This window comes from Salvelinus alpinus, chromosome 30, assembly GCF_045679555.1.
Source record: "Salvelinus alpinus chromosome 30, SLU_Salpinus.1, whole genome shotgun sequence".
In the NCBI taxonomy this organism is placed as follows: Eukaryota; Metazoa; Chordata; class Actinopteri; order Salmoniformes; family Salmonidae; genus Salvelinus; species Salvelinus alpinus.
In genome coordinates, this window is record NC_092115.1 from 23,591,406 (window position 1) to 23,610,215 (window position 18,810).

Here is an 18,810-nt window from a genome sequence, read left to right on the forward strand (position 1 = left end):
TTTAATAACCTGTAAATTATTTGGTGTTAACACAGGGAAGTACCAGCAATGTTACTGACTTTTCTCTAACAATGCAATTCAGTATAATATGTCACAAAACCTAGTCATTAAACACTGCCAATGGTGGCGGAATAGAATAACATGGTGGAAAAGTATTTCAAGGGTGTGAATGTATGTGAACACTATTATGTCCCTTGTAAAAACGAAACAACAAAATAGGCTATGTCCCTAGAAATCAAAAAAGAGATTAAAAAAGTGTCTGATAAATTAGACAGACACAGAGAAAGACAGACACACAGCCTTCGAAAGGTATTCAGATCCCTTGACTTTATCCACATTTTGTTACATTACAGCCTTATTCTAAAATGGATTATATATATATATATATATAATCCATTTTAGAATAACATTTTTAGAAGGTTTTTAGAAACTTTTACAAATGTATTAATTTGTGTAGATTGCTGAGGATTTATATATATATATATATATTATCCACATTTTAGAATAAGGCTGTAATGTAACAAAATGTGGATAATATATATATATATAAATCCTCAGCAATCTACACAAATTAATACATTTGTAAAAGTTTCTAAAAACCTGTTTTCGCTTTGTCATTATGGAGTACAAATAATAATAAAAAAATATTCTGCCCTTTTGCTATGAGACTCGAAATTGAGCTCTGGTGCATCCTGTTTCCATTGATCATCCTTGAGGTGTTTCTACAACTTGGAGTCCACCTGTGGTAAATTCAATTGATTGGACATGATTTGGAAAGGCACACACCTGTCTATATAAGGTCCCACAGTTGACAGTGCAGAGCAAAAACCAAGCCATGAGATCGAAGGAACTGTCCGTAGAGCTCCGAGACAGGGTTGTGTCGAGGCACAGATCTGGGGAAGGGTACCAAAACATTTCTGGGGCATTGAAGGTCCCCAAGAACACAGTCGCCTCCATCATTCTTAAAATGGCTAAACTGACCAATCGGGGGAGAAGGGCCTTGGTCAGGGAGGTGACCAAGAAACTGATGGTCAATCTGACAGAGCTCTATAGTTCCTCTGAGGAGATCTTTCAGAAGGACAACCATCTCTGCAGCACTCCACCAATCTGGCCTTTATGGTAGATTCGCTAGACGGAAGCCACTCCTCAGTAAAAGGCACATGACAGCCCGCTTGGCGTTTGCGAAAAGGCACCTAAAGACTCTCAGACCATGAGAAATATGATTCTTTGGTCTGATGAAACCAAGATTGAAATCTTTGGCCTGAATGCCAAGCATCATGTCTGGAGGAAACCTGACACCATACCTACGGTGAAGCAAGATGGTGGCAGCATCATGCTGTGGGGATGTTATTCAGTGGCAGAGACTGGGAGACTAGTTAGGACCGAGGTTAAATATGAACGAAACAAAGTACAGAGAGATCCTTGATGAAAGACAGCGCAGGAGTGGCTTCGGGACAAGTCTCTGGATGTCCTTGAGTGGCCCAACCAGAACCTGGACTTGAACCTGATCGAACATGTCTGCAGAGACCTGAAAATAGCTGTGCAGCAACGCTCCCCATTCAAAGTGACAGAGCTTAAGAAGATCTGCAGAGAAGAATGGGAGAAACTCCCCAAATACAGGTGTGCCAAGCGTCTTACCCAAGAATAATCAATGCTGTAATACTTAAATAAATGTAATATTTCATTTTTTATAAATTATAAATTATAAATAATGAATTTATTCCAATTGAATGATTTCCTTATATGAACTGTAACTCAGTAAAACCGTAGAAATTGTTCCATTTATATTTTTGTTCACTACATACACTACCGTTCAAAAGTTTGGGGTCACTTAGAAATGTCCTTGTTTTTGAAAGAAAAGCAATTATTTTGTCCATTAAAATAACATCAAATTGATCAGAAACGCAGTGTAGACACTGTTAATGTTGTAAATGAGTACTGTTTTTATGGAATATGTACAGAGGCCCATTATCAGCAACCATCACTCCTGTGTTCCAGTGGCACGTTGTGTTAGCTAATCCAAGTTCATCATTTTAAAAGGCTAATTGATCATTAGAAAACCCTTTTGCAATTATGTTAGCACAGCTGAAAACTGTTGTGGTGATTAAAGCAACAAAAAAAATGGCTTCTTTAGACTAGTTGAGTATCTGGAGCGTCAGCATTTGTGGGTTCGAATACAGGCTCAAAATGGCCAGAAACAAAGCACTTTCTTCTGAAACTCATCAGTCTGTTCTTGTTCTGAGAAATGAAGGCTAATCCATGCAACAAATTGCCAAGAAACGAAAGATCTGGTACAATGCTGTGTACCTCTCCCGTCACAGAACAGTGCAAACTGGCTCTAACCAGAATAGAAAGAGTGGGAGGCCCCGGTGCACAACTGAGCAAGAGGACAAGTACATTAGTGTCTAGTTTGAGAAACAGACGCCTCAAGTTCTCAACTGGCAGCTTCATGAAATAGTACCCGCAAAACACCAGTTTCAACATCAACAGTGAAGAGACGACTCCGGGATGCTGGCCTTCTAGGCAGAGTTCCTCTGTCCAGTGTCTGTGTTCTTTTGCACATCTTAATATTTTCTTTTTATTGGCCAGTCTGAGATACAGATTTTTCTTTGCAACTCCCGGAGTCACCTCTTCACTGTTGACATTGAGACTGGTGTTTTGCGGGTACTATTTCATGAAGCTGCCAGTTGAGGACCTGTGAGCCTGTAACGTAACAAAATGTGAAAAAGGGGTTTGAATATTTTCTGAATGCACCGTATACTACACGACCAAAGGTATTTGGACACCCGCATGTCGAACAACTCATTCCAAAATCATGGGCATTAATATGGAGTTGATCCTCCCTTTGCTGCTATAACAGCCTGCACTCTTCTGGGAAGGCTTTCAACTAGATGTTGGAACATTACTGTGGAGACTTGCTTCCATTTAGCCAGAAGAGCATTAGTGAGGTTGGGCACTGATGGTGGGCAATTAGGCCTGGCTTGCAGTCAGCATTCCAATTCAACCTAAATGTGTTCAATGGAGTTAAGGTCAGGACTCTGTGCAGGCCAGTCAAGTTCTTCCACATCGATCTTGACAAACCATTTCTGTACGGACCTTGCTTTGTTTACGGGGGCATTGTCATGTTGAAACAGGAAAGGTCCTTACCCAAACTGCTGCCACAAAGTTGGAAGCACAGAATCGTCTGGAATGTCATTGTATGTTGTATAGTTAAGATTTCCCTTCACTGAAACTAAGGGGCCTAGCCCGAACCATGAAAAACCGCCCAGACCATTATTACTCCTCCACCAAACTTTACAGTTGGCACTATGCATTCGGGCAGGTAGCGTTCTCCTGGCATCCGCCAAAACCAGATTCAACCATCGAACTGCCAGATGGTGAAGCGTGATTCATCACTCCAGAGAATGCATTTCCACTGCTTCAGAGTCCAATGGCAGCGAGGTTTACACCACTCCAGCCGATGCTTGGCATTGCACATGGTGATCTTAGGCTTGTGTGCGGCTGCTCGGCCATGGAAACCCATTTCATGAAGCTCCCGACGAATAGTTGTTGTGCTGAAGTTGCTTCCAGAGGCAGTTTGGAACTCGGTAGTGAGTGCTGCAACTGAGGACAGTGAATTTTACGTGCTATGTGCTTCAGCACTCGGTGCTCCCGTTTTGTGGCCTACCACTTCGCGGCTGAGCCGTTGTTGCTCCTATACATTTCCACTTCACAATAACAGCACTTAAAGTTTACTGAAACATCTGTAGCAGGGCTGAAATTTAACAGACTGACTTGTTGGAAAGGTGGTATCCTATGACAGTGTCACATTGAAAGTCACTGAGCTCTTCAGGCCATTCTACAGCCAATGTTTTTCTATGCCGATTGCATGGCTGTGTGCTCGATTTTATACACGTGTCAGCAATGGGAAAAAATTATAGCTGAATCCACTCATTTGAAGGGGTCTCCATATACTTTTATATTATATAAAGCTCTATTACGTTTATCTCTCTCAACACCATACTTTGTAAACAAAGTGAAATAATGGACAATATCTAAGGAGGAAGACTTTCCATTAATCTCAAAGTTTCCTCCTCTCTTTTTTGTTTGCTTTACATGTCAATCAAAATGATTGTTGAATGCCCATAGAATCCCAGCATTGGCCTGAAACCTAGCATTGGGAGCACTTTTGTCAAAGCAGACTATAGATTAACATATAAATAACCCTCTCTCCCACATTTTAGGGCAGGACAGAGAACATTAAGAGGGTCATGAGAATGACTAACTCCCACAGTTACAGGGCCGGTGTCTCAAATGGCACCCTATTCCTTTATATACTGAATACTTTTGACCAGGGCTCTGGTCAAAAGTAGTGCACTATATAGGGGATAGTGTGCCATTTGGGAGGCAGCCCATGTCCGTCCTCATACCTCTACCCATCAGCTGCTGTCACAATACAACCAGCCCAATGACCCCTTCCCTATTTCCACTGACCCCCAGCCCAACCCAGCCCCGCACCCCTCCAGCCAGCAGCTGCACCCCCGCAGATTCCCTCAGTGAATGCCCTGGCTGGGAAAAGCCCACGTCAAGGCACTGGGGTCAGTCATGCTACTCAGACCATGTCAGATGGATGGATAGAGGTTAGACACTGGGTGCTTTGTGTCCGTCTATACATTCTCTAAGACACCTACACCACAGAACATCTCCCGTCCTACGGACGCCAGCAGTAGAGCATCTCCACTAACCGGCCTAAATGAAATGAAACCATCAGGAAAACCGATACAAGACATTTAACATAGTTGTCAGTCCATTCTGTTATTACTGCAAGGTTACCCTATGCTAATAACTTGTCATTTTGTTCCCTTTGGGAGCTTATAGCAGTTTCTCACACACCAGGCTGGAAGAGGGCAGCAGCAGTCCACAGACTCATCATCAGAGAATTAAGTTATTTCAGTTGATAATAACACTCCCTACTGCAGCTATGTCATATTTTCTAAAAAGCTCTGCCGTGGTTATGTAACGGACGCTGCTAGCAGTTCTTTTTAATCTACCCCATCCCACCGATGCCTGTGCTATTGTTCTTCATACTTGCAGACTACTCCTTTGTCGCAGAGTGTGTATTACGAACTCAGAGGGATACGTAGATGGAGATCAAATCACCATCACCCATATCAGGAAATTAAACGTTTCTCTATGGTCCTGAGCCAAGTGTAATTATTGTTGCACCAGTTAGTAATGTTCAGATGAGTCTGTATGCATTTAAAAACCTATAAGAAGTCCTCAAACACAAGAGAATACTGCTAACTGCATACATATCATCTATGTATGCAGTGGGGCGGCAGGTAGCCTAGTGGTTAGAGCGTTGGACTAGTAAACCGAAAGGTTGCAAGATCGAATCCCCGAGCTGACAAGGTAAAAAGCTGTCGTTCTGCCCCTGAACAAGGCAGTTAACCCACTGTTCCTAGGCCTTCATTGAAAATAAGAATTTGTTCTAATTGACTTGCCTAGTTAAATAAAAAGGTAAAATAAAAAAATAACATTTATTTATATCAAGGTGGAAGGCTTCCATCTAAACTCAGCACAAAAAGAAACGTACTCTCACTGTCAACTGCGTTTACTTTCAGCAAACTGAACATGTGTAAATATTTGTATGAACATAAGATTCAACAACTGAGACATAAACTGAACAAGTTCCACAGACATGTGACTAACAGAAATTGAATAATGTGTCCCTGAACAAAGGGGGGGTCAAAATCAAAAATAACAGTCAGTATCTGGTGTGGCCAACAGCTGCATTAAGTACTGCAGTGCATCTCCTCCTCATGGACCAGATTTGCCAGTTCTTGCTGTAAGATGTTACCTCACTCTTCCACCAAGGCACCTGCAAGTTCCCAGACATTTGTAGGGGGAAAGGCCCAGCCCTCACCCTTCAATCCAACAGGTCCCAGACGTGCTCAATGGGATTGAGATCCGGGCTCTTCGCTGGCCATGGCAGAACACTGACATTCCTGTCTTGCAGGATATCACGCACAGAACGAGCAGTATGGCTGGTGGCATTGTCATGCTGGAGGGTTATGTCAGGATGAGCCTGCAGGAAGGGTACCACATGAGGGAGGAGGATGTCTTCCCTGTAACGCATAGCGTTGAGATTGCCTGCAATGACAACAAGCTCAGTCCGATGATGCTGTGACACACCGCCCCCAGACCATGACGGACCCTCCACCTCCAAATCGATCCCGCTCCATAGTACAGGCCTCGGTGTAACGCTCTTTTCTTCAACGATAAACGCGAATCCGATCATCACCCCTGGTGAGACAAAACCGCGATTCGTCAGTGAAGAGCATCTTTTGCCAGTCCTGTCTGGTCCAACGACGGTGGGTTTGTGCCCATAGCCGACGTTGTTGCCGGTGATGTCTGGTGAGGACCTGCCTTACAACAGGACTACAAGCCCTCAGTCCAGCCTCTCTCAGCCTATTGCGGACAGTCTGAGCACTGATGGAGGGATTGTGCATTCCTGGTGTAACTCGGACAGTTGTTGTTGCCATCCTGTACCTGTCCCGCTGGTGTGAAGTTCGGATGTACCGATCCTGTGCAGGTGTTGTTACACGTGGTCTGCCACTGTGAGGACGATCAGCTGTCCATCCTGTCTCCCTGTAGCGCTGTCTTAGGCGTCTCACAGTACGGACATTGCAATTTTTTGCCCTGGCCACATCTGCAGTCCTCATGCCTCCTTGCAGCATGCCTAAGGCACATTCACGCAGATGAGCAGGGACCGTGGGCATCTTTCATTTGGTGTTTTTCAGAGTCAGTAGAAAAGCCTCTTTAGGGTCCTAAGTTTTCATAACTGTGACCTTAATTGCCTACCGTCTGTAAGCTGTTAGTGTTAACGATGGTTCCACAGGTGCATGTTCATTAATTGTTTATGGTTCATTGAACAAGCATGGGAAACAGTGTTTAAACCCTTTACAATGAAGATCTGTGAAGTTATTTCGATTTTTACGAATTATCTTTGAAAGATAGGGTCCTGAAAAAGGGATGTTTATTTTTTTGCTGAGTTTATAATGAACTTACTCTGTGCAGCATATCCTCTCATTAATGCTGACAGAAAATGAATCCCTTAAATAAAACATTGGGATGCAGATATTTTTCTATTTAACCAGGCAAGTCAGTTAAGAACAAATTCTTATTTACAATGACGGCCTACCCGGCCAAAGCCGGACGACGCTGGGCCAATTGTGCGCCGCCCTATGGGGCTCCCAATCACAGCCAGATGTGATACAGTTTGGATTCGAACCAAGGACTATCTCTTGCACTGAGATGCTGCGCCACTCGGGAGCCCGAATGGCACTAACTATTTAGTGAACTACTTTTGACCAGTGCCCAGTAGTGCAGTAAATAGAGAATACGGTGCCATGTGGGAGACATCCAACGTTTCCCTGTCCCATTAGTCAGTGCATTGTGTAACAGATTGGTAACTGCAGAGGCTCCTCTCCTTCCTAGTCTGTGGTGTGTCTTACCTAGCATGGAGGCGCCCTCTGCCTGGAACTCAGGGAACTGTCCCTCTGAAGGGACACTGACTGTCCTACGCAGGCTCCTGCCCTTCGATGACTCTGTAGGACCATCAACCACCTCACCTGGCATCTGAGAATCACACAGAGGGGGAGACAGGAGGCACTGTTAGTAGGGTCCGTGCTATCCGGGATCCTTGGGACATCCCTACTCCATTGAAGTGGAAATTTAAAATAGCTAAGGTAAGGGTTAGGGTTATGGGAAGGGGCATTCCAATGATTCCGAATAGCACTGACCCTATTAATAGGGCATCATCAGCAAATAATGTTTTTCTGTAGTATGTATACTGAAACCGTAATAGTTTTCACAGTAGCTTAGGAACATTATCAGCCATTTAGGTCTGATCTTTAATTTATATATTTTTCTGCACGCACAGAAGCCGGGTTTGATTTTTAGAGATGCAAGGTGGATGATGCACACCTTCCATTGTCCCTCAAAGTGTGTGCGTGCGTTGGGGTAGTATTAGGAGGAACTTCACTCACCTCTTCCTCCTTGTTGAGCAGGATGAGCTGGCTATCAGTCAGGATGCAGTACTTCCTCTCCCACATACTGGTCTCGGAGTAGGGTGACTGGCCGCAGGAAAAGCGGTGTGTGGGTGGTCCCTTCACATCTGCACAGAGGGGACAAGAGTGACACTTCAGAAGAACGAAGCAGGACAGAAGATCCCACGGTAAATTAGGAAAATGTGTTAAACAAGGAACAGTTTATATTGAACATTTCTCTTAACTCTTGAAACTTTATACACCACCTTTCGTATGCAATGATAGGAAGCCATAGGGAAGTGAACTGCTTTTTGCTTATGCCTCATTATGACTGATAAAAGTCAGCTGCCTAACCAAAAATAGATCCTCACGAGACACAGCTGTATTGTTGATCCCACTGACACAGAGAGGAATCAGCTTTAGGCAGGAAAATGAATTAACATCAACTCTGTTGAGCCCAGAGAAAATAAGGTAAAGTCAACACAGCTCGTCTGTAGAGGGCAGAGTTGTCCTCTGCTAAGCACCAAACAATGGATTTTCACTCCACTGCATGTTATTGAAAATATCTTCAATTACATCAGATATAGTTTGTACATATTGAATTAGAATAAAAGGGGGAGAAAATATGATTAAAAACAACTACATTATCCACTGACATGCAAAACTGGGGAAGGTGAATCCCTTACCTTGTCATAAAACATAGCCTACTGTAACTAATCACATAACAAATATTGCTTTTAAAAAACAAACAAACATCAGTGATGTATGTGGCATTGAATTCCCTTGCCCAATAAATAATAATCATACTTGAAACCAAGCTTGATAGCCTACCTAATCTTGCAAAATAATTATATAAAATTATGTGACATTACAAAGTGCACTGCCTTGTGTCCATTAAACTGCCTCACTGCTCCTCCAGGATGTCTGGTGCAGGATGTGACCTTTTCCTACTGGTGAGATGCTTCCGTCCCAAATGGCACACTATTCCCTATATAGTGCACTACTTTTAACTAGGGCCCATGGTGAACTATATAGGGAATAGGGTGCCATTGCGGGGTGGGGGGGGTGCATTGGTACAGAGTAGTTAGGAAGAAAGCAGATCGGATAGGTGATTAAAAATGGATGTCTGGGTGGTGCATTGGTACAGAGTAGTTAGGAAGAAAGCAGATCAGATAGGTGATTAAAAATGGATGTCTGGGTGGTGCATTGGTACAGACTAGTTAGGAAGAAAGCAGATCGGATAGGTGATTAAAAATGGATGTCTGGGTGGTGCATTGGTACAGAGTAGTTAGGAAGAAAGCAGATCGGATAGGTGATTAAAAATGGATGTCTGGGTGGTGCATTGGTACAGAGTAGTTAGGAAGAAAGCAGATTGCATAGGTCATGCCCACATGTCACTGAGCATTAGTGGAAAGTGCTATAGGTGCCCTTCAGGCTCAATCAATCTCCATGGACTAACAAGGTTGAGTCCAAAGGAGGCACTATTCCCAGAGGTTTATTTACTATGCCGAAAGCAAGTCAGTCAATGATCGGGGTCCCAAATGGCACCCTATGCTGTTTCACAATCAATGTATTCATTGTTTATGTACAACATATGGGTAGCTGAGCTCCAGTAAGAAACTGTGTGCCAGTTGGCTAATTGACTGGGGTGGAGTGAGTGAACAGCTCAGCTCCTTCTGAATCCCTCCAATTTCCCATACAAAGATTACAGACGACGGGAACAAAATAATCCGGTGCAATTTATTACTCATCATTTCCGACACTGAAATACAGGGACTTAAAGTTCTTTTGAAAAAGAGAATCAACTAAGCTTGAGTGTCATCACTGGAACGTCTATCATTAATCTTCAATGCTGAGAAGAATATAACGTTTTCCCATCCTATGATAGCACTGTACTGTGGAATGTAGACTACACAGAGATGTAGGTGCAGAGTTAACAGATATATTTCTGGATGCATGTGAAAAAATAAACCACAAAGCTTCACTGCCTAAACACCCAAGAGAACGGAAACTTCTCACACCTGCTACTGTTCAAATGTAGCTAGCTACCATGTGAAATTGCCACATTTCTCAGGGGAATTCAAGGCCACAAAATGGACTCTCCGAAGTAGGTGTAAAAATCGAATTGGAGTTTGTCTGTGTTTCTGAGAAATCTCAACTACCACGTCCACAGAAACCCATACACTTATCACTAACTAATTACCAACAGTGTCTATTGAAGAGGAACAGGAACGATGTGTATACCTCCAACTGAACAGATTACTTCAAATCTGTGCAAAAAAACAAACAAAGGAAGATGAGATCATTTAGGCTAGTCAGAAGGCTGCTTATACAAGTACATCTGGTCTCAGGGAGGGTACGCCACTGGCTATTCCCCTTACATAACTCTTCCATGCTCAGCTGCAGAAGCTTGTTTGTCTGGTTGGTTTAAGAACATTTGCTATCTAACCGTCATCATCCCATTCTCAGGGCTGAGGTCTTTGAAAAGAGGCAGGGCAGGTCCTTCAGAGACAACTCAAACAGGTCTAATTTGATGAGCTTTTATTTGCACTCATATAGCTGTAGAATACCCAAGAAATATGCATGAATTAAGCAATGTCAATGTGAACAACACCAGTCAAACTGTAGGCTAGCAAAAAAAGATTTCAATTAAATGAAAAGGACCGCTTTCACAGACAAATACAGATTAGGCACTAAACCTAGTTCTGGACTAAAAAGCAAATTCAATGAAGAATCTCCACAGCATGCTTTTTAGTCCAGGACTAGTCTAATCTGTGTGCAGGAACAAGGCAAGAAGGCTTAAACGCATTTGGGGTTTTATGAGGTGATTTGGACCTTGCACTTTTGTCGGGTGCAACAAAGCAGTTTATTCAATGACAGGACAGGAAACACTATGTCCCCCTCACTTAACATTCCCCCTGGAACAAACAGACAGAGGGCTTAAGGTCCTATATCTGTCTCGGGCAATTTGACAGCTACAGTTGTTAGAGCACTGAAAAGCATTAAAGGTCAAAGCCCCTGATTGTGTGTGTGTGTGTGTGTGTGTGTGGGGGGGGGGGGGGGGGGTGGACACACCAGCCACAGTAGGGGGCTCCAAAGCTTGAGGCGCTCGGTGCCAAATAATATGAGCCATGGTGAGCATGCCTCAGTCTGTGTGAATCACATTTGGCATGATGCAGCACTCTGCTACCACACAAAGCTGAGATTGCTGCTTGGGCTGTGAGAGAGTCAGGAGAAAAAAGACATGGGGATAATGAATCAGAACAGCTCCACAGCTCACAGGGAGGGAATCCTTTAGGTTATTGAGTAATGAGGCTGTCACTGTGTGGGTGTCCTGGAGTTGAGCCCCCACACGGTCATATGCTTGTTTTTGTGGCATATGGGTCTAAAAACAATTAGCAGTGAAGTCTTGCCAGCTGGAAGCTAAAGAACTTTGCCAGTTTGTGACCCGGCAGGGGTCAAAGCAAAGCACACAAATAGCAGCTACAGTGAGAGAAACGAAGTGCCCGTGTGTCTACTATACAGGTGTGAAAGACAGAAAGAGAATGAAATATGTGACTGGAACTAAGGCAACTGGCACTTCTGGCATCTATGAATACTCTGGTCAGGCATCAGCCAGGCAGATATGTCCAGCAGCAGGCCCTGACCAGGCCCGTTCCACATGGCCAGGGAAAAATCCAACCCTCCAGAAGCCTGTCTGGAATGTCTGGGAGCCAGGGTGAGGTTCTGCCACCTGTCCTGGATGGGGTTTCAGGGGCATGCTTTGGTTGCTAATCACTGCCAATATAGAATAGGTCCTCCTCCTAAAACACACACGTCTATTGTAATGCAGTCGTCATTACAAATATATGTATATAGGATCTTCAACTTCTACTTCCAGGCTCAAAACTAGAGAAAAGCTCAAGGGTAAATATGGTTCCTCAAAGAAAATAAAGTCCTTTCGGTTTTGATCTTAGCAGAAGTAGACTATAAGCCTATTGAATTTGCTTACTGTTGTGATTCAAAAACAGCGAAGTAGCAGCTGTTTGGCAATCATAAATACGGTGGTGATGTGAATATGCTGCCTAATTACCACAGTGCTCACGCAGTGTTCTTTTCTTTCTGAGGGGGGAAACTTACCACTTGTTCAAAGATGTCAATAAAACAACGTCCTTTATCTCAAGGATGAATCACCACTCTGAATAACATAACAATTATAACATGGCACATAAAACTACATTTAAGACTGCAACTTTGGGTAATCAATTTCCCTCACTTAATTTGTGTTTGCCAGTTGCGTACACACCCAGAGCCCCTGCTGCATAGCACAACAGAGGATGTTTTGTGTCCGGCAACAAGTCTTTACCTCAAGCCCTACACAGACACATAGAACAACCTATACCTGTTCGTAAGCACTAGCCAGGTCACCATGGTAACCCGTAAATATAAGCAGCTCCTCCAATGACAATAGCCTGACATCCTTTATCCAGAAACCCTGGCCAACAGGTGGGGAGGGAAAGGAAAAGGGGGACAGAACTGAGGTAAAAGACAAACCAGACACAGACAGAGAGGGGTGTGATACTGAAACTGACATACTGAACTGTACACTCTCTGTCACTACTGAAAAAAAACTCACCACATCAAAATTGGGATATAACAATTCGGCTTTGGCGATATACCGTTTATATCGTATACAGGGTTATTTCAAAATACAGACAATATGACTTTCAACACCATTTAAAAAATATATATATATTATAATTGTGCGGGGGTGCGTGCTATGCCATTGAAGTTAAGTATAGCTATAGGAAATCTAAGATGTGTCATGAATTATATCCAGCTCAGGGCTCCAGATATGCATTTGGCTTGGTAACTTGTTAACGAAGTGGCTAGATGTCAAGATCAAGCTTCTTGGTTACAGCAGATACATTCAATCCCCTCCTGGATCAAGATCCCTGTTGCCAATGTTTTTTTGTGCGCCCCTTGTGCGCACATATGCGGTAATACCGTATACCCCAGTATGGGACAGAAACAGTATGATGGTATGAAAATCGTGATATCGCCCAACCCTAATAACAATAGGTGTATTTTTTAAATATATTTTTTAATCTTTATGGAACTAGGCAAGTCTGTTAAGAACAAATTCTGATGTACAATGATGGCCTAGGAACAGTGGGTTAACTGCCTTGTTCGGGGACAGAACAACAGAATTTTACCTTGTCAGCTCAGGGATTCGATCATGCAACCTTTTGGTTACTGGCCCAACACTCTAACCACTAGGCTACCTGCCACCCCTTCTCCTTAACTACCTAGGCTGAAACAGAGGCCTGTGTGTCCCAGAGGACAACAGCTAACTATTCAACAGCATCGCAAATTAGCAACCTTAATTGGCAGCTGGGGATTTAGGGGCTGAGCCTGACTGTCAAAAGAAGGAAATTACTGCAATTAACTGATTTGGAGCGTGATTGGAGCTCTGTCGTTATCGAATTGTGTGACATTCCAGCTGTAAACCATATGGGACCACAGAGAGGAGGTGACTCAGGGGGTTTTGTTACACTTTCTTAGTATGGAGGGCTATCCAGAATCACAGTAATGTGTTCTATCTCCCTCAGAGCAGCTGCTCCCTGAAGGGGGTAGGAAAACACGATACAAACGAGGGCTCTTAAATGGCACCCTATTCCCTCTGGTCAAAAGTAGTGGACTATATAGGGAATAGGGTGGCATTTGGGACACACCCTTTAACCTGCTGCTTTCCCCCAAAAAGAATAGGATAGGGCCATAAATATCAATCATGCTTTATCTCTACGGCTCAGGTTACAGCAGACAGCAGCCTGGTTAACACAAGGCGAGAATATCTACTAGCTTCATGCAAATAATTTCCTTTTAGGGGACACAAGTGATTCATGACTGAGCTTCGTGGCCTTTGTTCTTGCCACAAATCCACCACTCCGCCACAGTCACTCATAGATAAGTAGAACCCAGTGCTAATCATCTATTACTTTGCAATAGTGCCGTTTTGGGTCACTTAGAAATGTCTTTGTCTTTGAAAGAAAAGCAAAATTTTTGTCCATTAATATATCAAAGAAATGACGCTGAAGAATATGGATGACGTTTTACATTCTCCCAACCAATTGTGCAATTTTGTAAATGTTTTGGCGTAACTTATTTTTTAACTTATTGTGTACATAATGCTGCCATCTCTTATGACCGAAAATAACATCTGGACATCAGAAAAGCGATTACTCACTGCGGACTGGAAGAAACTTTTTCCTTAACCTCTCTTGGGCTAGGGGGCAGTATTTTGACATCCGGATGAAAAGCGTGCCCAAAGTAAACTGCCTGTTACTCAGGCCCAGAAGCTAAGATATGCATATAATTTTGGATAGAAAACACTATAAAGTTTCTAAAACTGTTAAAATAATGTCTGTGAGTATAACAGAACTGATATGGCAGGCGAAACCCCAAGGACAAACCCTCCCCCAAAAAATGTTTTCAGCATACCACTGTTTTCAATGGCTGTCACTTTTATTATAAGGCAAAAACCTCCAAGATTTCAGTTCCTAGGGCTTCCACTAGATGTCAACAGTCTTTAGAAAGAGTTTCAGGCTGGTTTTAGGAAACATGAGCTAGAAATTGTAGTTTTTCTAAGTGGCTCCCATTTTGGCTGTAGTGTTTCCATGCGCATGGAGGAAAGCGCGCTCTTTGGTATTTTTCTCCGGTAATGAACATACTATTCTCCGTCTTAAATTTGATCATTTATTTACGTATTAGGGTACCTAAGGTTTGATTATAAACGTTGTTTGACTTGTTTGGATAAGTTTATTGGTAACGTTTGGGATTCATTTTGTATGCATTTTGAAGGAGGGAAACCTCGCGCTTCAGTCAATAATTATTATTGTGCCAGCTAAACTGAGTTTTTATGGATATAAAGAAGGACTTTATCGAACAAAAGGACCATTTGTGATGTGACTGGGACCTTTTGGAGTGCCAACAGAAGATCTTCAAAGGTAAGGCATTTATTATATCGCTATTTCTGACTTTCGTGGCGCACCTGCCTGGTTGAAAAATGTTTTTCATGGTTTTGTATGCGGGGCGCTGTCCTCAGATAATCGCATGGTGTGCTTTCGCCGTAAAGCCTTTTTTAAATCTGACAGGGGCTGGATTAACAAGAAGTTAAGCTTTATTTTGATGTATTACACATGTATTTTCATGAATGTTAAATATTTATATTTCTGTGGTTTGAATTTCGCGCTCTGCAATTTCACCAGATGTTGTCGAGGTGGGTCACTAGCGGAACGCCTGCGCTAGAAAGGTTAACGAGTCCGACGAGAAGGATATCCTGCTTTCAATGGAACAGGCCCAGATCCACGCCTATTGCGTGAAGAAAAGACGCCTGAAATGGTGACGCAGATCGGGGAACCTTCTGAGAATCCGGAGGCGAGCGAGCAAACTCCCAATGTCTTCCATTTACCTTGCTAATGTGCAATTGTAACATCTTATGTTTCACCGAGACGTGGCTGAACAAAGAAACTGACAATATAAAGCTGGCAGGATTTTCCATGCACCGGCAGAACAGAGACACTACCTCTGGTAAGACGAGGGGTGGGAGTTTGTGTCTTTTAGTCAATAACAGCTGGTGCGTGATGTCTAATATTAAAGAAGAGTTTCAAGGTATTGCTCGCCTGAGGTAGAGTACCTTATGATAAGCTGTCCACACTATCTACCAAGAGAGTTCTAATCTGTATTATTTGTAGCCTTCTATTTACCACCACAAAGCGAAGCTGACAATAAGACCGCTCTCAACCAACTCTATAAGGCCATAATCAAAGAAGAAAATGCTCAGCCAGAAGCGTCGCTCCTAGTGGCCGGGGACTTTAATGCAGGCAAACTTAAATCAGTTTTACCAAATTTTTACCAGCATGTCACATGTGCAACCAGGGATAAAAAAAATCCTAGACTACCTTTACTCCACACACAGAGATGCATACAAAGCTCTCCCACACCCTCCATTTGGCAAATCTCACCATAATTCTATCCTCCTGATTCCTGCTAACAAGCAAAAACTAAAGCAGGAAGTACCAGTGACTCACTCAATATGGATGTGGTCAGATGATGCGGATGCTACACTACAGGACTGTTTTGCTAGCACAGACTGGAATATGTTCTGGGATTCATCCAATGGCATTGAGGAATACACCACCTCAGTCATCGGCTTCATCAATAAGTGCATCGATGACGTTGTCCCCACAGTGACTGTACGTACATATCCCAACCAGAAGCCATGGATTACAGGCAACATCCGCATCGAGCTAAAGGCTAGAGCTGCAGCTTTCAAGGAGGGGGAGACTAATCCGGGAGCTTATAAGAAATTCCACAATGCCCTGAGACAAACCATCAAACAAGCAAAGTGTCAATACAGGATTAAGATTGAATCGTACTACACCGGCTCTGACGCTCGTCGGATGTGGCAGGGCTTGAAAACTATTACAGACTACAAAGGGAAACCCAGACGCGACCTGCCAAGTGACACGAGCCTACCAGACGAGCAAAATGCCTTTTGTGTTCGATTCGAGGCAAGCAACACTGAAGCATGCACGAGACCACCAGCTGTTGTGGATGACTGTGTGATAACGCTCTCGGTAGCCGATGTGAACAAAACCTTTAAACAGGTCAACATTCACAAAGACCAGACGGATTACCAGGATGTGTATTCAAAGCATGCGCGGACCAACTCTCAAGTGTCTTCACTGACATTTTCAACCTCTCCCTGATCAAGTCTGTAATACTGACATGTTTCAAGCAGACCACCATAGTCCCTGTGCACAAAGAAGTGAAGGTAACCTGCCTAAATGATTACCGCCCTGTGGCACTCACGTCAGTAGCCATGAAGTGCTTTGAAAGGCTGGTCATGGCTCACATCAACAGCATTCCCCTGGACACCCTAGACCCACTCCAATTCGCATACCGCCCCAACAGATCCACAGATGATGCAATCGCACTCCACACTACCCGTTCTCACCTGAACAAAAGGAACACCGATGTGAGAATGCTGTTCATTGACTACAGCTCAGCGTTCAACACCATAGTGCCCACGAAGCTCATCACTAAGCTAAGGATTATGTGACTAAACACCTCCCTCTGCAACTGGATCCTGGACTTCCTGACGGGCTGCCCCCAGGTGGTAAGGGTAGTTAACAACACATCTGCCACGCTGATCCTTAACACTGGGGCTCCACAAGGGTGTGTACATAGTCCCCTTCTGTATTCCCTGTTAACCCACGATTGCGTAGCCAAACACGACTCCAACACCATCATTAAGTTTGCTGACGACACACAACAGTGGTAGGCCTGATCACCGACAACGATGAGACGGCCTATAGGGAGGAGGTCAGAGAACTGGCAGTGTGGTGCAGGACAACAACCTCTCCCTCAATGCGAGCAAGACAAAGGCGCTGATCGTGGACTACAGGAAAAGGCGGGCCGAACAGGCCCCTATTAACATCGACGGGGCTGTAGTGGAGTGGTTCGAGAGTTTCAAGTACCTTGGTGTCCACATCACCAAAGAACTATCATGGTCCAAACATACCAAGACAGTCGTGAAGAGGGCACAACAAAACCTTTTCTCCCTGAGGAGACTGAAAAAATTTGGCATGGGTCCCCAGATCCTCAAAAGGTTCTACAGCTGCACCATCGAGAGCATACTGAACGGTTGCATCACCGCCTGGTATGGCAACTGCTCGGCATCTGACCCTAAGGCGCTACAGAGGGTAGTGCGAACGGCCCAGTACATCACTGGGGCCTAGCTTCCTGCTATCCAGGATCTATATAATAGGCGGTGTCAGAGGAAAGCCCATTAAATTGTCAGAGACTCCAGTCACCCAAGTTCTAGACTGTTTTCTCTGCTTCTGCATAGCAAGCGGTACCCGAGCGCCAAGTCTAGGACCAATTGGCTCCTCAACAGCATCTACCCCCAAGCCATTAGACTTAACAATTCATAAAAATCGCCACCGGACAATTTATATTGACCACCCCTCCTTGTACACTGATGCTACTCGCTGTTTGTTTGTTACCTATGCATAGTCACTTCACCCCCACCTATATGTACAGATTACATCAACGAGCCTGTATCCCTGCACACTGACTCGGTACCGGTGCCCCCTGTATATAGCCTCGTTATTGTTATTCTTATTGTGTTACTTTTTATAATTACTTTTTATTTTAGCCTACTTGGTAAATATTTTCTTCTTCTTGAACTGCACTGTTGGTTAAGGGCTGTAAGTAAGCATTTTACGGTAAAGTCTACATTTGTTGTATTCGGCGCATGTGGCAAACAAAGTTTGATTTGATCAGAAATACAGTGTAGACATGGTTAATGTTGTAAATGACTATTGTGAGTGGAAACAGCTGATTTTTAATGGAATATCTACATAGGCCCATAATCAGCAACCATCACTCCTGTGTTCCAATGGCATGTTGTGTTAGCTAATCCAAGTTCATCATTTTAAAAGGTTAATTGATTATTTGAAATTCCTTTTTCAATTATGTTAGCACAGCTGAAAACTGTTGTTCTGATTAAAGAAGCAATAAAACTGGCATTCTTTAGACTAGTTGAGTATCTGGAGCATCAGCATTTGTGGGTTTCGATTACAGGCTCAAAATGGCCAGATACAAATAACTTTCTTCTGAAACTCGTCAGTCTATTCTCGTTCTGAGAAATGAAAACTATTCCATGTGAGAAATTGCCAAGAAACTGAAGATCTGGTACAGCGCTGTGTACCTCTCCCTTCACAGAACAGTGCAA

At 43.5% G+C, this 18,810-nt stretch overlaps 1 protein-coding gene across 4 annotated transcripts in view; it reads right to left on the reverse strand.

The window, feature by feature from the left end:
- LOC139559752 (ras GTPase-activating protein nGAP-like) overlaps nt 1-18,810 on the reverse strand; it is a 100,054-nt gene that overhangs the window by 42,382 nt on the left and 38,862 nt on the right. For all 4 annotated transcript variants that reach the window (XM_071376072.1, XM_071376071.1, XM_071376070.1 and 1 more), the window contains exons 2-3: nt 8,031-8,158; nt 7,497-7,620 (exon numbers count right to left, since the gene is read on the reverse strand). In XM_071376072.1, the coding sequence (XP_071232173.1) occupies nt 7,497-7,620; nt 8,031-8,158 (252 nt within the window). The remainder of the gene's footprint in view (nt 1-7,496; nt 7,621-8,030; nt 8,159-18,810) is intronic.